At 37.2% G+C, this 23,585-nt stretch overlaps 1 protein-coding gene across 2 annotated transcripts in view; it reads right to left on the bottom strand.

Moving 5' to 3' along the window:
* The window catches only part of SPAG17 (sperm associated antigen 17), a 112,486-nt gene that overhangs the window by 37,299 nt on the left and 51,602 nt on the right, over positions 1-23,585 (bottom strand). For both annotated transcript variants that reach the window (XM_041124752.1, XM_030020378.1), the window contains exons 16-25: positions 23,196-23,312; positions 21,478-21,632; positions 17,004-17,188; positions 15,233-15,327; positions 13,679-13,915; positions 12,356-12,467; positions 11,668-11,796; positions 9,577-9,690; positions 5,313-5,521; positions 1,071-1,191 (exon numbers count right to left, since the gene is read on the bottom strand). In XM_041124752.1, the coding sequence (XP_040980686.1) occupies positions 1,071-1,191; positions 5,313-5,521; positions 9,577-9,690; positions 11,668-11,796; positions 12,356-12,467; positions 13,679-13,915; positions 15,233-15,327; positions 17,004-17,188; positions 21,478-21,632; positions 23,196-23,312 (1,474 nt within the window). The remainder of the gene's footprint in view (positions 1-1,070; positions 1,192-5,312; positions 5,522-9,576; positions 9,691-11,667; positions 11,797-12,355; positions 12,468-13,678; positions 13,916-15,232; positions 15,328-17,003; positions 17,189-21,477; positions 21,633-23,195; positions 23,313-23,585) is intronic.

Raw genomic sequence — 23,585 nt, 5'->3', positions numbered from 1 at the left:
CTTCAAAACCTAATGGCATGACTACAAAACCCTGAGATTTACAGTATGCAAAGATGAACCTCATGCTGGTTTTCAAAAACACTGGGAAACGGAATCATTGCAGAAGGATACATCAGGCACAGAAACTTTTAAGTATCTATATAACCCATCAGTCTTCTAAAGGAAATTCAACAATAAGGGCAGAAAGGCTTATTATGACCATTTTCTCTATATGTACTGGATGGCATAAACCAAAGGACTTACGTGAAATAATTCCTGTCTGAAACTGATCATATCTTTTAGAAAGGCAACAAAACCTGATTGTAAAATATCCAGTAGCAGAGAGTCCATCACAGTGTGGGTTAGTTTTGCTAATCATTCTTACCATTAAAAAATGAGTATAACTTAAATCTTTTCAGTTTCAAGCCCTGAAATCTGTAATACTTTTGTATACTGTGTTTACAAGCTATCACCAAAATTCTGTTTCCTTGTACTTCCAGACTGGCACCAGTCACACCTTTGACCTGTATTTTGGTAACTAAATTGACTTCTCTGCTGACATGAGCTCACTATAGATATATCTTTCAATGCTTTAATAATTCCTGTCACTCTTCCCTGAATCATTCAAAATATGAACATCTTGTCTTGTGGACTTAAGAACAATACATACGATTCCAAAGGAGGTGCACGTACAGGTAACATAACAATCTTCCTGTTGTCACTCAAGATTCCTCGATATATATGCATTTATGAATTGAATTTACTAATTTTTCTTTAGTATTCCAATATACATGCATATTCAACTGATTATCCAACATGACTCCCAAGTGCTTTTTAGGGTTGCTGCTTCCCTGCCCCCAATCTGTTATGTCCAACAACTTGCAATTCTAGATTTTACATTTTTTTGAATTAAAAGACATTATTTATATTGCAAATACTATTAAATAGACATTATGACAGACTTAGCAATCTGAGACATTAAAAAAAAAAATCATATTGTTACATCTAAACCCACCAAGGCAGAAATAATTTTCTTCTGTCATTTTAACTTCTTTTAAACTCCTTACTTTGCAGTGGCTCAGAAAACTAACCTCCAAAACTTTCACCAAGGAAAGTTAATACTAGTCCATTGGGACAGGAGACGTTCAAACTTGGGAAAGCACGAGCATTTGACATCACTTGTGTTTGGGAAGCTGATTCTTCCATTTCCATCTATAGAACGAAATGTGAATTAGTTTTATTCCACATTTTAAAAGAATACAGAAAAAAATTAGATTACAGATGTCAGTTGTAACAAGACATTTGAAAAAAAAAGTGCTTTCTACTACTCATTTTTAACATTTTGAGAGTTTATGGATTCTGAAGTGGAAACATTAGCTTATTTTCTTTGATTACGCTATCTTCTTTCCTTCCTCTTTGTCAACCCTTGAAGAACAACCCTTCCTAACCATTCATTTTGCTGAGTCATTATGCTATCTTGCACACAGTGTCAAGATGAGATGACAATAAACGGATAATGTGAAGCAGAGGAGCATGAAATAATTCTTGAAGTTGCACATCAGTTTTTTTACCTATAACCATTAAAAGAATACAAAAGATAAGTAGAGCAGTCTGCTGCAAATGCAGCATTGACTTGAGAAGGGGACAGGGAAGAATGTTTGGCAGTCACGACCCGTAATCCTCTTTGCACTGCTCTCTAGTGGAAACTGTTTTGATGACTAGAAAAGATGAGGTTGACCTAAGGAATGTCAGAAGACCCTGGAACATTTGGAAAAAATACAGCAATGGACCCTTTGATGTCATCCCCCCCCCCCCCAATTATGTGACAATGAACTACACTATGCCTGTAGTCACAAGGTGAATACAGTTTTGGGTTGCAGACAGAGGTAACAGAGAGAACTTGTCCTGGTATTACCCCATATTCTTGATTTTTAGAAATAGAAATATAGAGAAAAATTGGCAGATGTTTTGCCACCTGTTTTTCAGCATAAAGGAAGCTGTACATTTTATGGTTACGTTACATCATATTACTGGGTAATTAAGGCTACTCTCAATACCCTAAGATTGCAGTCACAGGATCACGGGGTAGAAGTCACAGAATAGGGCAGAAGCAACCCTCAGTTGTCATCTACTTATCCCTAATGGTAAAAAATATAATCAAGTATACCTGTATCGTTAGAGAAAACTGTTAATGTAACCAATTCTAAAAATTTCCAGGGCTGGAGATTTCCTGGCAAACTATTCCAGTGCTTTACCTTGATTAACCTTACTGACATTTTCCTGTCGGTTAGCCTGAATCTCTCTTGCAGAAAATTAGTTTACTTCTAATTATTTCTTCTGACTATATGGGCTAGCATCAGAGATGATGGTGTCCCTTTAGCTCTTTACAGAAGGGTATTCTGTCTCTCAACTCTAGATCACACCAACCCAAACCAAGTCTTTTAATCTTTCCCCACACGTCAAGTTTTCTAGACCTCTGATCTTTCTCGGTGCTTTCCTTAAAACTCACCAGTGCGGCCCATATTTTTCTTGCAGTGCAGTACCCATAACTGGACACAGTACTTCAAATGAGGCCCTACCAGCCCTGAACGGAAAATAACTTCACAGATTTAGCAGGCTATACTCCTCTTTATTCACTTCAATGTCGTCTTTGCCCTTCTCACAGCAAGATGGCATCGTTGACTTATGTATAGCTTGTGATCCATTGCAACTCAGACCTTTCTCTGTAGAACTGCTATTGACAGAACTGTTACCCATTCTGTAGATATATATTGATTATTTATATGTAACTGTAGAACCTAGCACTTATTCTTACTGAATTGCATCCCATTTTACAGACCATGTCCATGTGAATTTGTCAAGTTCGCTTTGGATTGTAATCCTGTCCTCCAAAATACTTGCAGACTCACACAGCTGGGTGCTGCATGCACTAATATGGATACTCTCTGTCCGAAGACATTCTAAATCAAATAGTAAAAAGCTTTCTGGAAGAAGAGGAGGAACTTAGATGTCCTCCTGACAGAATTTTAATGGTAGGAATATTTGTTTGTATAGGCTTCATTTGTGCCACACAATTGCTGTATGTTATGCTGAGTGCTGTTTGGCAACTTCCTACACCACTTTCTGTGCTCATGCTCTTTAAATACCTAGCTAAACTTGTTGAAATTAGGTCAGCAGGACTTTGTGTGGGTATGGACAGAACCCCTGTTGAAACAAGAGCCACAGCATTACTTCATCCACTAGGTACCACAGAAGCAGCATAGGTACATCGTGTTTAGAGAGTCTTCCAAGGCTATTTTTACAACTCTCAAGTGTGTGTTCACTCTTGTCGTTCTTATTACTCTCTCCTCTCAGTTGCTTTGTAATGGAAGCTATCTCCTGTTTCTAATAAACCTGCACTGCATTTAACCCTCCATTTCCATATTGCCCAATCTACCTCTTTGAACAGTTCAGCCCAGCTCTGTCAACAGAATTATGATCTCCATTCAACCTCCCTTGCCAAGGGAGCTGAGAAGATAACTCACAAGCCTCTGGTGAGGGCATAGCAAGAGTGATTTTGAGAGAAGTGGCCAAAAGTAACCAGAGTAGAGAAAAGACTGGTTTTCCAAGACATAGTTCTGAAAAAGAAACGTTCAGATCTTTAGACCAGAAGGTGGTGAACCTTTTCAGGGCAGTGCCCTAGAAAATGGTAGCAAGAACTGAAGTAGAGTTTCATGAAATGCCTCTGGAATTGGAAGCCACCACAGTTGGATGAACTACTATTAATTTTCCATAGAGAAATTCTGAGGAACAGGACAAAAGAGAAAACAGTGCAGGAAAAGATGGCAGACCTGGTGCCACTCATGTTCTTTACATATCACCCACCAGCCTATGGAAGAAGCAGAACATAAGAGGGAGAAGAACCAGCAGTTCTTTCTTCATCATTTCAGCCATACTTGATTAAAGATGGAACCAAGTAAGAGGAAGATTAAAACACACTACTATATGCTTCAAATAATTTTGCAGTTAGTCTGGAAAGATATTAAGAACCACGTTTAACAAACACATTATCTAGAAATGCTACTTTTTTGTAACTTGATCAGGTTAAAAAGGATAGCTTTTTATCGTAACTGTCATTAAAGAATTATCCTAGACAGTGTATTTTAGAGCATTAGTGTTACATGAAACTGTTTATGGACCTCACTGCTTTGTGTTCTGATTATGCCTACATTCAGAAGACTGTCCTTTCCTAAACTGAAGGTGGTAACCAAATTGGTTCTCAGCACTATTCATGTTCATTTCTGTCCTTCTCTCAGAGTTTGTTTTGTATTTTAATTGTGTCCATTTCTGGGACACTGCTGGTTGGAGAAAACAGTGTCAAAAAAGAAAAGAGGTTAAATCATCTCAAATAGAAAACTCTTGCATCCTCTTCCACCACCCTGCTAATATTGCCTCCCATACTTCTTTGAGAACTTTTCATGTAACTCATACTCTGGCTGATCTGTGAGATCACTGGACCAAACAAACCTCCTGTGGTTGCCTACAGTATTCTGCCAATAGTTAGCTAATGACCTGAAATAATCTAGGCTAGTCATTTTGCAGAGGGGAACTGTGACCCATTCCTGAACTGATATGGCCTCCCCCACTCATGTTTTAATGCCAAAAAGCTTCTCATAGAGCTCTGTGGAAGGTGTTCAAGATTAAATGCTGTGCATTTCTGAGGCACATGATCCTGTAATTCCTGTATTACTCTGTGCTAAGTATTCCATGACAGAAATTCAGAATCTGCTTTTGAAATGTCATCCATCCTTTCCAAAGACCTGTCCTGTGATAGAAGTACTTCAGTTATAGGCAAAAGTCACTTCCTCAAGTTGCTGGTCCCTGGCTTGTGATCAGCTGGAAAGACCAAACTGCAGAGCAAGCTTTTGCAAAACCGTCTCCACTAATTTACTTAGACCTCCCAATACAGGTTTTGGAAAGCACAGAAAAGTTCTCCTACTTGGGTTAAACTAAAAATTAATTTCTAGAGCAGTTCTAGTCACTGAGATATTAATAACATAACTGGTGTACCTGTAAAGCCAAAATTGAGAAAAGTATGTGGACCATGGAAGACACACTGCTCTACATCAGGGAGTTATAAAGGCTAGCTTTATTAACAGCTGCCAATATGTACATCTGAGAACAATTGGAAGAGTAAAACATATCCTTAGAAGCACCATACATTGTTAGGAATTTGTTAAGGCACAGCTCAAAGCCCTCTAAGAAGAATATATGCTTCTGTTACATAAGTTTATGTATTTGAGTTTTTTGTTTGTTTCTTTTCTGTCTTCACTGGATAATGTCTATTCTCTCACCTTTCCTTCTTCTTGCTTTACTGGGTCATCAGATGGTGGAGGGCCTATTTTGCCATGGCTTGCTTTTGTAGATGACAGAGATTTTCCTGATTTTTGTTTGACGGACTTCTCTTTTTTTCCCGAAGCTGATGTAACAGGAGAAATTATAGTCGGAATATGAACAGAAGGGACATCCAGAATTCTTGCTAAGACAGGATCTGTTTTATCATCTAAAGAAGGGAAAACCAATATTTTAAATGCAATTAGGTTTCATAAATGTAGATGGCCACATTTTATTTTTAACAAGATTTTGTACACTAAATTTTACCTTTGAAATAATAACCTCAGTGCGGAAGTTTATTATTTCACATAGAGGGACTGAAGATATGAAATTATTTAGAAAATCTTTCCATATTCTGACTACTCGTCAGCCTAAAAGGCATCTTGAAACTATTGTTTCCCACAGGTCGTCACGTGCCTCTTCAAAATAGAAAATACATTTTTTTAAAATTCTCTTTTACCTCCAGAATACTTAGATAGATAGACACATTTTGAGTCTAGTATCTAGGAAATGATCACTGTTGTTATGCTTTATCATGGGCTGATCCAGCATGGACCAACTCCAGCAGTTTTGCAATACATAACTCTATTTTGCTGTAATGATTCAGAAAGATGCTGATGATCTAGACTTGCTAAGACTCTCCCAATTCTCAAAGGCCAAGCATTAGGGCAGCCTGTTAAGCATGTTGACAGGAAGTAGTCAAGTTGCCTTCCAAAACAGTTTCTTCAAAATAAAATTAATACAAACTAAGATTTCCTGTAAAACATTTTTGTTTCAATGAACTGACACTTCTCTTTAATCAGAAAAACCCAGCCAGCTCTAACTTTAACACTTTTTTTGAAAGATTTTTTTAATCATCTTTTCTTGCTTGATGGCAGCCTAAGTCCTAAACCTACAACTCATGAAATCGGACCTTGTTTCCCATCCAGACAATTTAAGCAATTGAATTCTTGTTTGTTTTGGAGAACTCGTTACCTCAGATGGAACAACTTATTATCCACATCTTAACCACACCCATATAGATGAGAACTGAAAACACCAGTGAGAAAAACATGATGATCTCAGAAACCATCTTTTGAAAACTTTTTAAAAAATAAATAAAGCAAGCTTGATATGCTTAGTAGTTTCTACGAAGTATGAAGTTTAATGACAAGACAGTCATTTGAAGAACGTCTTTAGGAAGACTTCCAAAAATCCTTTTTGTTTTGGTAAAATTACGTTTTAATTCTGCTTCTTCCAATGAACAATATTATTTAATGGGAAAATTGATACATCAGGCAAAGAAAAGTTAAATAACTCATTGACGAATTGCAAGCCAGATCACACTCAGACGAAGAAGGAAAGAAAAGCATCTGGAAGCATGCTAATAGAACCATTCTGGTGTGAGATCATAGCATTTTCTGTAATGTAGGTGAAGCATTAGTATATTTTTGGCTGAAAAAGATAAAAGGTAGGCCTAAGTGCTACTATATCCACTGTTTCCAGAAAGGTTTTGGCACAGATGGGTTTTAGCTCTGCAGATAAGAAAATGCAGAGGCCACCTTCAAGTTCCAAACTACTAGAAAGGCTGCCTGCATGTTCACTTGCCTTACAGATGATTCTGGATTTATGGCAACTGCAAAGATGACCCAAAACTTAAGACTCTGTGGCTAGAAGAAACTATTAGATCATCTAGTGATAAAGTCCTATTTAGGAGTCCATGGACAACAAGCCTTCGATCTCAGTTTTTGTCTTGGTGCCAACATGAGAGAAACACACAGATACCTGAATATATCCATGACCTTTAGCCTGAAAGGGAAATTTAGGTCCCCACAAAGATTTTTGAAATCCTCGTTTTCATTAGCTGATGCATGCCTGATGCATGAGAACCTGATGCTTTGTTAGCTGGCTCTGCTTTCATGTACTGAAATTTGTGCTGCATGGCTTTTACAGCTTATTGGAAGTCTGAGAAAAGGGGAAAAAAATCTGTTTTATTTGTAATATACTAGAGAGAAATTCTCAGCTAATTATATAAAATAGGAAAGGTTAAAATTCTCCATGGGGTCCATTCTGATACACATTTATTAGAGAGCATGGCCATGGAATAAACAAGTAGGAGTATCCATCTCCAGGTGGATGGTGAGAAGAAACAGCTGACTAATAAACTTTGACAGAGCTAGGGCTCCACAGACAAGTAGGACAGCCGAAAAGAAGGCAACTGTCCAATAAAACCATTAGTGAATGTAATCTGTCTTGTCAGGTGAGTATAAATACACACGTGAACACTACAAACTGGGTATAAGCAAGATCTTATATATAGTGAGGGGAGCTATACTTCACAGCTACCCATGCTCTGAAGTGCAGCATGCTCAGTTTCAGATGACACTACTTTCTAGAGTGCTGAATTTAGGAATAGAAGCTGTTATAGGCTCTTGACCTCTAACAAAATTTCACCTACCCCTTTACGCTGGTTGCCCTGAAAAATGAGAACATAGTGTCTGAGGGTAACAATGAAAAAAGAGTAGATTGTTGAGACTGAGGGAAAGCGTCTTCAGAAATCTTGAGAGAGATGGGAAATTCCAGAGGACTGTCAGATTAAGGAAGGTTTCCTTCCTCCTGCACACACAGGCAGACTTCTAGCACTTGGAGTTGTACTCTCATAATTTTGTCAAGGCACAAAGAGCAAGTGCAAAGGTCCTGTAATACCCAGAGGCAAAAGCCCCGTGGGTGCTCAAGTAGTGCCAGATTCACAAAGCGATGAGGAGCTTACTTCTAAGCCTGGCTGTAAGGTGTAGGCGTAAGCAAGTCTGAAATTAGATTTTGGTCATGCTAGAGAAAACAAATAATATTTCAAAACTTAAACAAATATTAACATTTAACCAAGAAATAAAAAAGATGCATAAAGCTGGGAAACAGCCTGATGCCTTTCTTCATCTTAGCTTCCCTAAAAGGAAGATGGAAGAGAGAAAATGAGAAAAACAATAAGAAAAATGAGAATTAGAGAGGTTCCAGAAAATTATTTCAGTAATGCAGGGAAAATGAGTAATGTGCACCCAATTTAACCAATCAGTGGAGACAAACTGCGGATTACATGGCATACCATTCTACATTAGGGATACATGGCATATGAGAATAGTCTAAGCCAGAATATTTCTCATCAGAATTTTTCTGAGCACTTACGATACAAACACCCACAAGGGGAATTAGACATAAGCAAGTGATTGTAGAAAAACTGCAAACAACCAAAGAATGCCAGTCAGCAGCACTGCACTAAAGCTCAACATGGCAAGGATTATTCTAATGTAGAATAGGGTGCTTACAGTAGATGTGAAAAAGCCTGAACACCACAGCTGACATGTAGGTGTTTAATTAGACATGTCTCTCTTTTATGCCAAAATACGAGTTTTCACAGTCCACTACATTGTGAGTGCTCTCTTGGCCCAAGTTTAAGAAGGCCTTTTTTAGTAATTAATTTGTAAAATGTATTTGAATAATTAAAACTGAGCGTATAGTTGAATGGTTTACCACAGTCCACACAAAGATGCATTCAATTAAATGTTTTCATATTTTAAGAGCTGAAAAATGCTGGGTTTATTTTCTGATCAGAGGAGGGTTTCACTTTTATCCATATGATGGTTTCAGTGGCCTTTCAAATGTAATGGAAACAAAAAGCTCTTGGTAAAAGCAGACGCTATTTTCACTGTGGTTTTGTGAAGCAATTGCTTCCAGTTGGTGAATGTGTTTATTGAAAGGCTGAGAGAAATCCCTCATTATGGCTGCACAACTGTAACCTAAAGTCCAATTCCTAACGTAAAATGAAAGTTCCATAATCACCTATATAAGTTTACAAAAATATTATTTCTTGGAAAACCAAGAAGACTCCTCAGCAAATCACATTTTCCTTGGCTCAAATTAATTGGCTGATTTTGCTGGGCTACTTAATAACAATACTTGCAAGTTTCTCCCTGCACTGCTCTGTTTTCACAGTAAGTAAAAAAGCATGGAGACCTCCCTCCATTTTGAAATTCGAATCATAGAATATTCTTGACAATGTAATCTCATCTCAAGCCTTGCTGAAAATACCCCACCATGTAGTAACAGCTGCTGAGAAAGGCAGAATTGCATGCAAGAAATTATTGGGTTAAGTAGTGTATGAAGTAAAAAAAAAAAAAAAAAAAAAAAAAAAAAAAAAAAAAGAATTCCCCCTATGGTTCTCAAATATCCTCTTTTATTTGCTTACTTTACCTGCTGTCTTCCCTGTAGGTCCATAATAGCTCAGGGACAGCTGGATTCCATTTTCCAAGGTGGCTGAAAAAGATCCAAACTTGCTCACAGCTTTCTTTTGATTTTTCAATTTTCCTTTAAAAAAAAAATTGAATGAATTTTAAAGATAGGAACATATACCAGAACTACCTGAACAGCAAACCAATGACTGGTGAGAACAGTGGCACCTCAGTGTGGATGACTAACCTGTAAAATACATTAATATAGGACTGGGAAGACTTTATCATTCCATTCATAGGGTAGTATATAATAGTCACTTTTGTGTAATATAGCTGTGAGTTTTCATCTAGAAATTGCATTCTAATTAGCTAGGTGTGTAAAAACAGGTTTAATAGCAACAACTAGTGAAAAGTCTTTGTGAATTTAAACAGCAAAAGAACCTAGTTCTGGAGTCAAGGACCCTTGTTTCTGTTCCCTACTTGGCTGACAAGAATGCTGAACTGCTCACTCCTATCACATGTGGCCTATGCACTAATAAACTCACTGTCTCTCAGCTACTGTCACAGGGACCATACCTTGAGGAGAAAGTAAAAGAAAGGAGAAAAAGTTGAGAAATTAGATCCAAAGTTATGTCTGGCACTTGTGAAAGTGGATCAGGAGACAAGCTCACTTCGAGGTGCAGGACAAGATGTCATGCGATGAGTATGTCATCCTTGAAAACCACAGGAACTATGCAAGGCAACACCTCCGAGACAGTGACACTGGATACTACCTTGCATCTAATTCAACTCCTACTGCCTTAAAGAAACGTTCTGCTGGTTAGAGGAAATCCTTGGGATTTCCAGTATGGGGAACAGCTTCTTAAAACTGTGAGGAGCAGCACAGAAGACTAGAAAAGAAGGTTAAGGCAGGCACCCAACACCCAGCCATCTCCCGGTTCTTTCATCAGCAAGGCACACATTTGAGACCTCGTCTCCTCCTATTTACTGTCTGTCATTGCAATGTTCATTGGCGACTACCACGTGCAGGATGCTGTTTTGCCATTTTGACTGCATTAAAAGCTTACCGTTGTAGCATTCAGCCACTGCCAAGTATCAGAGTGGATTGATTCTTCTCTTCCCTACTGCCTTTCTATAAGGTACTCCTGTTTACACAGGAGGAAAGCCTCCCACTCGTGCCAAGCGAATACAACTTGCCTCAGCTGCTAGCACACTGGTGATTAAAATTATCATTTGGCAGACCCCAGAATGATACAGGTCTACTTTCAGAAGGGCAGACAAGAAACATCTCATCTATGGAAGGGATGCAAATTTTCTATTCAGACAACCTACAGTTACATCACTGGTGGCAGCTGAAGCCAAGGAGAGGAGCAGGAGCAGGATGCTTTTCAATACTGATGAAGATTAAAAGAGCTAACACACCTACCAAAAGCTACACTTACCCAATACTCTTCAGTTCAGTGAGAGCAATTCCATAGTGTTTTTGCCAAACATGCACGCAAATTGTTACAGACTGGCTTTCTTCCTGGAAACACTCTCACCTGGGTTCAGAAAGGATTTGGATTCCATGCTTTCTGAGTGTCAGCAACATGTGAACCAGCAGTAGAAGTTGCTGAACTGCAGAAAGATCTGTTTCCACAGCAAAGGTCTTGAGGAGGCAGTAATGCTATGGTTATCTGACCCACAAAAGGAGGTCCAGTTCAAACGGGGAAATCTTCCCTTTCAAAGGTGGACATTTTTATTCTGGTCACAATGGACACGCTTCAGTTTGCATCTTCTTAGGCTTTCCCAGGCCACACTACGATCTGAAGGAGCCCTCCACTAAAGACTCTTTTCTTAAGGAACGGTGACTTTTTCCATTGATTTCCTTGCTTTGGAAAAGAGACTGGTTTGCACCTGTTGACCTGTACTGTACTTCTACATCTTGGTAAGCTCTCTCTACATAGTGCTGAAGTCAGCCAACAGGATTTTTACTTCTATTTACAGAACACTGATCTTATTTACCCTCTGCCATTAGTAGAAATTTATTTTCTGTTAGTTGATAAGGTTTGCATCCAATTACTAAATATGTCACACTATTAATTCTTTATATCAGTGATGTCAGTCCACTAACCTGATCTAATTTTCTGTTCTTCATTAATTTCTTGCACTTCGATTTCTTTTAAGTTCTTCTTGGGGTCTGTGATATGAATGAAGAAATTGTGGTTGTCTTTTATCACTTTCACCTTTACCAAAGTGAGACCTGCAAAGCAACGGAATACTATTATTACTCCCACTAGGCTTCAGAACTGCCCTGCACCCAAAGAAACCCCTGCACCTACAACTATAAAGCACACAAAAAAGAAAACTGCTCAGAAGTGGACTGAATTGCTTAGTAGTAGATCAAGACGACAAAATTGTTAGCTGAGTTTAGACTAAATATTCAAAAACTTCCTGACAACTGGATCTGAGAGGCTGCAGAATAACCCTGTTGCTTAGATATATTGCATTTGACTGGACAAATTATTGGAACATGCATTCTTGAAATATCATGCATTGGTTGCCATTGAACAGATAAATATAAACTGATTTTTCTCCATTTCTACTTTTCTGGTACTTTATTTATCTATCAGTTGTTAACACACTACAGGAAAATGTAAACATTAGAAGTGATAGAGGCTAATATGGAATTACATAGTACTCTCACAATGTCTTTAACTGAATTTCTACCACTGAGACATGAAAAAGCATTTATGGATTAAGAAACTATGCCATCAGTTAGTAACTGGGTCAAAGCAAAGCCTAAAGAATTAAAGAATCACCTTTTACAAACTCTATCTTCTCTACTTGAATCTGTCCTCCATCAGATGGGAAAAGATATTGACTGGTTCCTGATACTTGAATGACATCCTCCCCTGTATTGTAGCCAAGAAACTGGAAAAATAAGTTTTAGATTATGCGCAAATGAGAAAGGCAGAAGCCATGAAAGAGGTAAATGAAGGACAGATCATCAGGATCCCACTGTTCTGGTCAACATTTTTTGCTTAGATATTTAACTAATGTAATAACAACTTTAGCAAATACATAGCGTGCTATTGTCATATCCAAATAATTTCTCAGTTCCTAACTGAAGTAACTTGTTACACATGAGAGCAGAATCTGGTCCTTCAGTGGTATGAAGCCATTACTGAAACTGAAGAGTAGCAAGTAGACTGGTGGCTTAACATATAGTGGGAAGGAAAGAAAAATTCTGGTCAAGTACAGAGAGACAAAGTACAATGTCGTGGGATCAGATAAAGGACAGATAAAGATTCAGCTTTCCACCCTCTAGATTTTGGAATTCAGATACTGTAAATCTGATTCTTAGATTGCTGTGCCTTCCAAAGAGCCACAAATTGGCAAAAATTAGGTGATTATACTCAAGTAAGTTCAGACTGATATGCTATATATCTCTGTGTTTGAAGTCTGTACTCAAGCAAGTCTAGACAAAAATACATTGACCTACGCAAGTTTTGGATGCAAGGATTAGACTGCAAATACAAAGCAGTGCAAACTGCCTAAAAACTGTTTAGACAAAACTAGTGAAGAGTTCCCTCTGTAAGAAATACCCCTCTGTTAGTATAACAGGCAGAATAACTTCTATTAGGGCACTCCAAGAATATGTATTTTGAAACGGGAAATGGAAGAAACAGTGAACTCCTTTTACTTGATTTCCAATGTGAACAGCCCAAACTTCAAACTAGGTCTAGCAGTCCCCGAATATGGGAGTTGGAACAGGTCTTTATGTTCCCCTTTCCTACCCTCTCCCATGAAAATCACATTTTTAGGCAAAATTCAGCCCATAAACGTATTTTCCATGGGCACAAAAACATGATCAACTTATCTTTGTGTTCATGTCATATACACTAAACCCATCCAAGTTAATTAAATAGTCTTGTGTAGGATAATCTTAAACATCAGAAACTGCTTTTCAAAACTTTTAGGAATGGATCTGCTGCTAAATGATAGAGTTAAACAAGACCTAGTTAGGCTTAATTTTCCCTGAACTCCCAATTTCACAATGGATAATAGCTTTGCTGTAATATTGACTCTCTATATAAATAGTTAGCACTTTCCTAACGTGGTGCAATAATACGACTCCTTACCTTATAAACTTTCTCAGAATGTGGTTCTGGGATGCTGGGATCCTCCTCAAGTTCAGGGGCTTTTGCTGGCTCATCTTCAAACTTCTCTTCAGAAGATTTCTTGTTGGAACCTTTACTTTCTTCATGTATTATTATCTCCTGTCCTTTCTTTTTACCTCCTAAATTTTCTTTTTTTCCTTTTTTTTCTTCCTTAAGTTGTTCTTCCTCTAGTAATTGGACCTGCTCCTCCTTCCAAGCCTACATTAAACATTAGGAATTCAAAAGACTGTAGTTCTCTGTATTACAAGATATTTCATATATGTATGCTGAAAAGAGTACAAGTAAACAAACTCAAAGGAACCAATGTTCTAAGTCACTCTAAGACATGCTTTCCAAACTTGTCTACAGTTTTACAATATTCCGCACTATATTTTGCATAAAATTACTGACTCATGCAATCCACAGGATCAGTCACTCTTGACCGCAGTAGACATATCAGATGATTATTTGTATCTTACACATTCAGTCATAACAGGATTTTTTTGTTGTGCACTCTTCCACAATGTTTATTACCAAATCAGAACGCATCACTGGTATTAATTTATTCCCCAAATGCAACTGTGAGATAAAATGATTTTATTCTTTTGCAGAAAAAGGAATGAGGTATCAATGCCAGAATTATCAACTTGTATCAGGAAGACATCCGAGATTTTCTGGAGTATTTAGGGCTTTGTAGCATTTTATGTTCTAAGCATACCAAAGCACAAGCACTTCTCTGGAAGAAATATATAAGCATGCACAGTTACAAGTTAGACATTAGCCTAACCTGAGCCGTGCCAGCTCAAGCTGAGCACCCAGGAATTGGTTAACACCATTTCATATCTACATTTCAGTATCAGTCCTTTAAGTGCAGAGCTTTACACTGTACAAGAAAGATGAGACATATTATGTTTGTGAGAAGTCAAAAAAAGCAGGGGAGTACAACATCAGTTAAGCTAGATTTGTGCAGATTAATTGGTAGTGCCAATGGTAAGACTTAAAAACCATGTGCTTAACTCCTACCTCAGCCAGAAACTTACTGTGTGAACCTAGGCAAGTCAATTCATCTGTAGTACATGACCATGGTCTACATCTATAAAATGGGACTCTGTCATAAGGGAACTCTGAAGTACCATACTTAGATCCCTTAATTTCAAAGAGCTGTAGATAGTCAAAGTAGGAGTTGGGTACATAAGTACTTCCATGAACCTGGATCTTATGTTTTCGTAGCTTTATAATGAGAAAACTTCAACGAGAAGTAGGATATTATCCATAACTCTCATTTCCTAGTACTGCAATTATAAATTGCTTTTGGAATGTCTAGTCTAACTCCAAACAGTCTTCCCTTAAGAAAATAACATAACTGAATCAATAAGGAATAAATTAAAGAAAACAAGAAATAAAGTATACAAAAAATAGCCAAGAGCAGAAAAAACTAAAAGGACTGAGTCAAGCCTATGTAAGAATGAAGGCTTACCTTCCTGGGAAAGCGGTGTTAATTAGTCCATTTCAGAAACATACATATTTTTGCCTTACCTTTAGAGAACCTTCTCTGACAAAAGGACTTTTTTCATTGTTGGATTGAGATTCTGGAATGGTCTCTGTTACGCTCTCAGGTCCTGATGTGCTGCCTTTGAGAAATGAAAGAGGAATAAATGAGGTTATAAATATATGAGAATTGAATAATTTTAAAAAATGGAAAAATAAAAATAATAGAAGTGCAAGTAAATAGAAAAATATATATTTGAAAGTAGTAAAAGTATAAAAGTAGAATAAAGAAAATGTTAAAGTTTTTTAAAGATAAAATAGAAAGTCTGTTCAGGTTAGAAGAAACTTATCTGACAACTAGGATTACTTGATAGTCATAACTGCGGAACAAATATGCTAAACAATATATCAACATATTTAAAGACTGACACTCTGCTTCTTGCTGCTGAAGGCTTTGCTCCTGCCACAAATTTTTTTTTATGCAGATGAGAAATGCTGAATAAACAATAAGCAGTATTTATTCTTTTTGCTACTATCACTGTTCCAGAATTCAGATCCAGTGCTTTAACCAGTTCACCAAACGCCAGAACAAGTTCAATACCAGAGTCATAGATACTAGAACCTTTCAAGACAAAAAAGTGAATAAATAGTGTCTGATCCTTCGAACCTTCACTAAAGAAACACTTACCATATCCCCTGTTTACTATTAGGGCTTTATAGCACCTATGACTCATGAAAAGGGTCTCTCTCTCTAGGTGTGTGGTTTTATATCATACTTGGATACCCAATATTTACCTGCCAGAAAAGATGAATTCAAGTACACTACCAGAAAGTTCTAGTTAAATTACTTTGTATTAAAAAGTAGAAATTGCAGTGTGGGTTACAGCAGTGCCAGTGAAATCAAAATCACCTAAAGACACTGTTTCCCACCTGCACATCCCAGCTAGAGGTGAACTTCTATCAGCAAGTGAACTTCTCCATGAATCCTATCTGTCATGAGGCACCACATGGGCAAGAATCAATCTAGCTCCTGTGACAGCTACACAGGTACAAATTATGATTTAGAAGTCATAACTGTCCTTTCGGTTTCCAAACTATAATCAGATGTGTTAATTGGGTGGAGGACTAACATTCCTATTTTTGTAAGTGCTAATTGCTAGTACTAGAAGGCTTCAAAGTGCATTCTCAAAGAAGGTGAACAAAGCAAAGGCTAAATATCAATAAATCATTGTTAATACCATTTAAATACAAAAATTGACAATTTGGACAAAAGTTCTCTTTTGTCAAAAGGGGTTTTCAGATTTTGCTGCCTGCTCAACAGTTACTGTATGAACTGCTTACAATTCTCACTACCCAAAATGTTGCTTATAATTAAAGTTTGCTCTACAGTCTACTCAATTCCAGTTTCCAGTTTTAGCTTCTAGCCCACAGCTTCTGTCTTCCAGCTTTTATCCTGCCTTTTTAAAAAGAAATTTTCCTGAACCGTGTTGCCAACTTTAACTACTGCTCATCTCTTCATATGTTGTCATCTAAACAGAGATTCATATTTGTATGTAATCCTTAAAATAATTCCATTAAATAAACACAGCCATTGTAAATGTAAACTGACATTAAAGGTCTCAGTTTTCAGAACAGAAGATGATGCAGAATATTTAAATATGTGCGTTTAATTAATTTCAAAACATATTTATGTCTATACAGATAATAAAACAAGGTTACCCTATTAAAAAAATACATGCAATTCTGCTCTGAACAGGTTTGGGTCTCAGCACTCAACATGAAAAATGAATTTTCTTGGATAAAACAAAAAGATACCCACTTTCGGCTTTCTTAGGGAAGCCAGTTTTTTTGACAGCACATGCAGACAATTCAGAAAGTCCTTCTGCCAAGGCTTTTTTCAGTTTAAGAGACTGTATTTCCTTAGCCATCTTCTCTTCTTGGTATTTGACTTCTTCCTCTTTCACCCAGTCTTCAATTGAGTTGGCCACCAGCTCGAGATAGTTCCTGAAAAGCACAACATTCCTTTATTTACCATAATACAGTTTTCACTAATATGATTTCAGGTCAAACAAGATCATTTGGCTTCTCGGTTTCTTATACAAATATTATTCTATAACCTTTGAGAGAAGGCTTGCGTTTGACAGGGTTTCTCTCAGTTTTTACAGGAGCTGGTGCTTTTGCCTGGCTGGTATTTGTTTAATGTATCTTACGTTTGGGATTTTGGTTATCCTTTCTGCAAAGAGATATTAGAAACTTGTCTTCCAGAGAACATCTGCTCCCAAAGAAAATCCAGAAAGTCAGAAAACATAGAGACATTCAGTTTAAGAAAGTTTCAGGCTCATTCTCCTCCTTACTGTGTTACCACCAGGATAACTTATTTTCTGAGTTGCCCTCGATTGATATTGTTTTTTAGAATACACTTCATTTGTTCGTTCAGCAACTGAGGTGTTATTCTATTTAATTTCTAGCTCTTCTTTATCGGTGTGACAAGAAAGTTGTTTGGAAATTGTCATCCAAATCCAGATTAGAGAATCAGTGCACTGTAGCCTGGCATACATTAAGAATATTCACAATTAACAATTAAGTTGAAGTGAGCACTGAATGACAAACTGATCCAGAGTTTGCAGCTGGTATCTGTAGTTGCATTGTCTCATTTTCCAAAAGTGTCTGAAATGACTGCTAAAATAGTTCATTGTGAACAACTGCTTCCAAGGTAGGACAAAGCCTGGATGTCTTATATGCAGTTGCCATTCAACCCCTTGTTTGGAGTGTTACAATAATTCTTTAAACTAAACTTCTTCATGTGTGCAAAACTAAAAGGGGCTTTTAAAGAATGCACGAGATTCAGTTGTTGTGTCTTCATAGTGTTTTGCACTTATAAGTTCAAGATGATTCAATTGTATTCAAAAGCTCTGTATGCATTACAGTTTTTGGTTGTGAACATGTAGGCAGCACAACTGATTGTTGACCTCATGACAGTTTTAAAGTTCTTATTGCAGCATTACATTATACATCCAAGAGAATTAATATGTAGGCTATTTATACGGATTGGAGATATATACAGTTCAGGTACAGCTTCCAGATACAAAAGTCCCTCCCAGCTTCTGCAGTGTAGGTGGAGCCTGCTTTGGGAAACTTGCATGGAGAAACTGTTGATCATATACCCAGTGGGGACAAGGTGACTCTGCTTTTATTTGAAGAAAAGTGTACAAGCCATAAAAACAAAGGTGTTGAAAACAAAAGGCAAAACTAGGCTAGAACCTAGTTGCCAGTACTGGAATAACTTGAAGACGAATATACATCATAAATAAAAAAGAGATTATTCGCATGGAAAATATTTTAGGGCAATGAAACAGTCATTCAAAGTCAAAAATACCCATTCTATTAATATGTATTCTGATGTCACTACTGCCAATGCCTGACTCAGAATCATTTCTCAGAAAGGATTATTCTTTTCCAGTAACTTGTGTAATGTGTTTACTATGAAACAGTAAACAAATGTCATTAAGATTAACTTTGAGCAAAAGAATAGTTTTGAAAATGTCTGAATTCATTTGGCTTCCTGATAAGAGTGGCCACTTATCCTAACCAGAGTTGAAATGTTTTATACACACGTATCACCACAGGTACGTGTGCCCATACCTCTGGATCCACTTAGTCAGTGTCATCCATTGGATTTCACATGCAGCCTCCTCCTGCCTACCCTTTAAACAGTACAATTCCTGAATTTTGGGGTGTTCTACATGAACTATGGGACCTGATCTCCATAGAGAAGACGGAAGGGTAACTGGCATCTCCAGGAGCAAAAGCTGCTGCAACGTAAGAAACTGCATTTCCCCCTTGCATGAGAATTTGCTGTAACAGGACCCACTGTAACCAACTGATTAGCAGGTAACAGAAGTATATTGCAGACAGCAACTATGGAACAACCCTACAAAGTGGGTCTGTGGTCTAGAAGATGTCACAATAAAGAAGTAACAAGTAAACACAGGTAGAGAACTCCTAACAGAGATAGTCACGCACAGCGTCTGTTGTGTATTTGTAATCCTCTTGTGGTGAAAGTGTGACTCTTAAATATATCCCCCAAGTTAGAATGATAGTAGTTTTAATAAAAGGAAAAATTGTTACTAAACTCATCAGGAGCCAGTTATTTCATACAAAGGTAAAAACTAGTAATAGTACTGCTTAATTAATAAGTAGGGTTTGTGCCTGTTTCTGGTAACTTGGCAGGATCTGGAAGCTAATTGCAGACAACAGCTTGAAGCACTCCAGGTATTTAAAGACTGTCTTCCACAGAGGTGTTATGTTGCTTGGACACATACACTAGCAAATATTTATGATACTTTGTCTGGAAATCTGAAATGATCTTTAGCAAAAAGGTTGAATAAGGTCAGAAAACATGCTGATTATTTTGCAGAGAAAAGACAGGTATAGATAGCACATAACAGAACCAAATGAGAGCCCATAGCTTTTCAAAGATACTAAGCAGCATATATAGCAGTGACATTGAATATTTCTATGAAACAAGAGCAAAGCCAAACCTTCTTGTTAGCCTTTGTGCCAGTTTCTTTTAGGAACTCCTTGCTGCTTTGAAGCAGAACCTGATGAATTGTCACTGAACAAACATGGTGTGCTCCAAGCAGAAGCTATCTTTAATGTCTAAGCCTTGTTTCCAGCGTATGTGGAAAAGTAAGAAGGAGGAAGCATATAGCTATTGCATCTTCAGCTCAATTATAACACATCTACCAGAGAACATGCTTCACTCCTTGTCTGGATGCAAAATTAGCAACTTTTGTTTGCATTGAGAGGTCTTCCCATTTCTCAACTGGCGTTGAATTGACTATTTCAATGCCCTTTCAAGGTGACCAGCCAATTTGTTCTACACCAGGCAGCTAAACTGGCACCAGGTGTTTATGTTTAAGCAACTTCAATCAGGCCCTTAATGTCCAGTGGCCTGCAGAAGAGTAAGAATAGCCTGCAAAGTAAACAGTTCTGGGCTGCAACAGACTTTTGTGTAACAGGCTTTGAGACCACTGACCCTCTGCCTGGGTGTATCTGAATGCAAGACCCAGGTTTACTTGAACACACCATCTTTCACTATCTTTTGGGGAAGATTTCAGCTGTTATATACATATAAAAAAATTGATTGACCAGGCATTTAGTGGGTTTGCCCAACAACCATGAAACAGCCAGCATTTTCTCCAAGGAACTTTGTGTTTCTGCTGGTAAATCTCTTCTGGCTCTGGTCCCAGTCACTGCTAATCACAACAGCCTCTTTTCATGGCAAATAATTTAAATCTAAGTGCCTGGAAAGCTGAGACGGACTCACACAGAGTTCCTTGATTGAGAGCAAAGATATGAAATACAGTACAAATATGTCTTCAGGAAGGCACACTTTGCCTATTTGGTATTCAAACTTGTTCAAATATATAGGTACCAACAAAAGTTTCCATTAAAAGATTCCTATATTCTGATAAATGAGGTACTGCACTTAGAAAGGGATGCCTGCAGACAAATTGGGGGTGGGTGGGGGGTGTCCACTAGATAATTTGCTTGAAATTCTATTTGATAAATCAAATCTAATTAATCCATAGAGCACCAGAGTAACATGGCTAAAGATAGCTCAGCTGTCTCTCCGTGGCATTGTAACTTCTTTACATATCATCACATGGACACATATTCTATTTTCAGTCGATTATTTGGAATAGCAGTTGGATCCACATCATCATTTATATTGCTGTTTCAGTGCAAAAATGTATTCCAAAATGAATAGCTCCACTGACAAAAGCTCTAATAGTGGACACATCAACCACCTGCATGCCTCTAACTGGTGAGCAGACAGTGTCAAGAAATTAAGAAGAATGTGGTATTCTGTGAAAAAATTATTCTAGTATTTTCCCAGTGACACTCGCGCAATTTATGTATACATAGTTGAAAAACCTGATAAGTACATTCTTAGACAGAATCTACCTTTTAAACTCCCTCACCTCAAGTGTCCTCAGCATAATTTTCTTGTTGTGGATATCCCTAATATGACTTTGCGTGTATGTGTGCATTATATAGTTTGTGATAAGGAGTCACATACAGTTACTGCATGGTTCTCCTCACTCAGAAAAGCTTTGTCTCAGTAGAATTCTTCTCACATAGCACTGTTTTCCACCTGCATGACTTGCGTTCTCATAAATGTGTTACATCGTGATACCTTTTAATTTCAAAGCTTTGCCCCAAGCATAGCCATGCAGGTTTTAACTGAAAATGACTGTGAATGAGACATGAAAGATAAAATCAATTACCTGAATCCAACATTAGAGTGCAATGCAATATCCCAAGTCTCTTGGCACAAACGATACTGATTCATAGGATTGTGAAGAACCATTAGCAAAGACTTATCTTGGGCATGATAAAAGCAATCAATACATCTATATTCTTGGGATGCAGTATGAAGAACCTGAAAAGGAAAGAAATAAAGGTACGTCCTCCCTGCAGACAGTAGCATATGTACAGATGTTACACAGCACAGCTTTTAGCAAAAGGTGCTTCAGAACTTCACTTTCCTACAAGATGTATGCAAAGCATTTGGATTCCAGCAATCTGAAGTGTTTGGGCAGGTAGAAATCAAAACTCCACCACTATTCATATTAAGAAGAGGCAGTTACTATGCTCCACTTTCTGAGACTGACCATGAATGGAAAAGTTTGGCTAGATAATACACAAATAAATTTAAATATTAAATAAATACTTAAACAAATTTAAAATAATACAGTTTTTAAATTAATAAATAGTAAATAAAAGCAGAAGTATCGTATACCAGGTAAAAAGAAAACAAATTTACTTTTTTTTGAGCTCTGTTAAGTTTACTTGGTATTTGATTTGCTATACTACAACCTGTACATCTCTGAGATTTACTGTGTTCTACATTATTCTACTCTGTTCTGTACTGCCCCATCTTTTTCAATGTTTACATTGTCTGCAGGCTGAAACTTATTTTAGTTGTAGCTAGAAGAAAGCCTTCTTTTAAACTATTATTTTTACAAAACTATGCAACTGAAGTAAAACTGAAATAATTCCATATCAACAAATATTCTCTTTAAAAATGAAAACCTTAATAGCAGCTGGTGTAGAAATTATGTTCAGATGTGATATGTAGTATAAGAAATATTCTTACAAAATGTAATTTTCCATTGCAATAAAAAGTTATTTTCTGTTAAGAGTTATTTTCCATCAGTATCTTTTGACTAGATTCACTAATCATTGACAGTTCAGTTAGTATTAGCCATTTATGTTGCATAAGAAGGAATTCCCCATGTACTGAAATGTATGACCAGACTTTAAAGTTGTGATACTAACATGATGTTGAAAAACTCCAAGCAGCCTTTCCTTCACTCATGCATAGCAAGTGTCAGGATCAAATAAGAATTGCAGCATATAAAGCTCAAGGCAGCACAGGAACTAATAATCCACTCCTCCCAAGAGAACGCCTACCAATTTAAACCATCTACACTTGAACTTATCTTTCACATTTGTCGTTCTGTCTTTCTGCAAGTTAAGTTTTAGTCTTTAGCTTGCAAGATTTCTATAAATGAAGCTTGTAGCCCTGAAAGGGTGAAGTACCATTACAACAGAATTTTCTATTTGCCCATAAAATGTATACTGTATAGGTATTTTGCAAAGTATGCTTTCACATACCTGCACTAATGAGTCCCATAACTGCCACAGAGGATCAACCTTAAGGGCAAGATCATTTTGTCTCCATCACACTTTTAGCTAAAAGACTTAATACCAAAAAGGACAGCTGCAGTTTGGCCAAACCAGGAAGTAAAAACCCATTATAAACTAAATTTCACACAAGAAACTGAAAAGTAGCTAAAGAACAATGGGTTTTGGTAAAAATGTAAAAGGGATAAAGCTGAATCAATTATCTAGCAAGGAAACACCCTGTACTCCACTACTAATACTTTGTACAGCATTCTGAGGGGCGACTGTATGTGTAAGACTGTCAGTTCACAGATACCTGAAGAAGAACACGGGGTTGAAAATGCTCAGCGAAACTCCAGTCTGTCAAACAACGCCTCTGTGTCTTTTTTATTTCTTCTAAGCTTGGTCCTAGGCCACAATTTTCTGGACTCACCTCAAAATACACCAAAACAAAATCATGAGTATCAACATTTCAGTATCAGTTGTATTAAATTAACTGTAAGCTTGTTGACTTAATAGACAGCATCCCATCTTGCATCACAGTTAATTGCATAATGCTGCACATGTGTAGACCCGTATGGCACTATTTAATAAAAAACAGAATTATTCCCAAAGGTTTTTGGTCTTGGCTTTTTTATGGCAAACATAATCTAAATATTTTTATTATTAGGTTATATGTTTTTGAGTTCTGTAAGCAATTATGAAT

This window comes from Aquila chrysaetos, chromosome 7 (genome assembly GCF_900496995.4).
Source record: "Aquila chrysaetos chrysaetos chromosome 7, bAquChr1.4, whole genome shotgun sequence".
In the NCBI taxonomy this organism is placed as follows: Eukaryota; Metazoa; Chordata; class Aves; order Accipitriformes; family Accipitridae; genus Aquila; species Aquila chrysaetos.
Note: the sequence above shows the minus strand (reverse complement) of the source record. Positions and strands in the feature narration are given on the sequence as shown.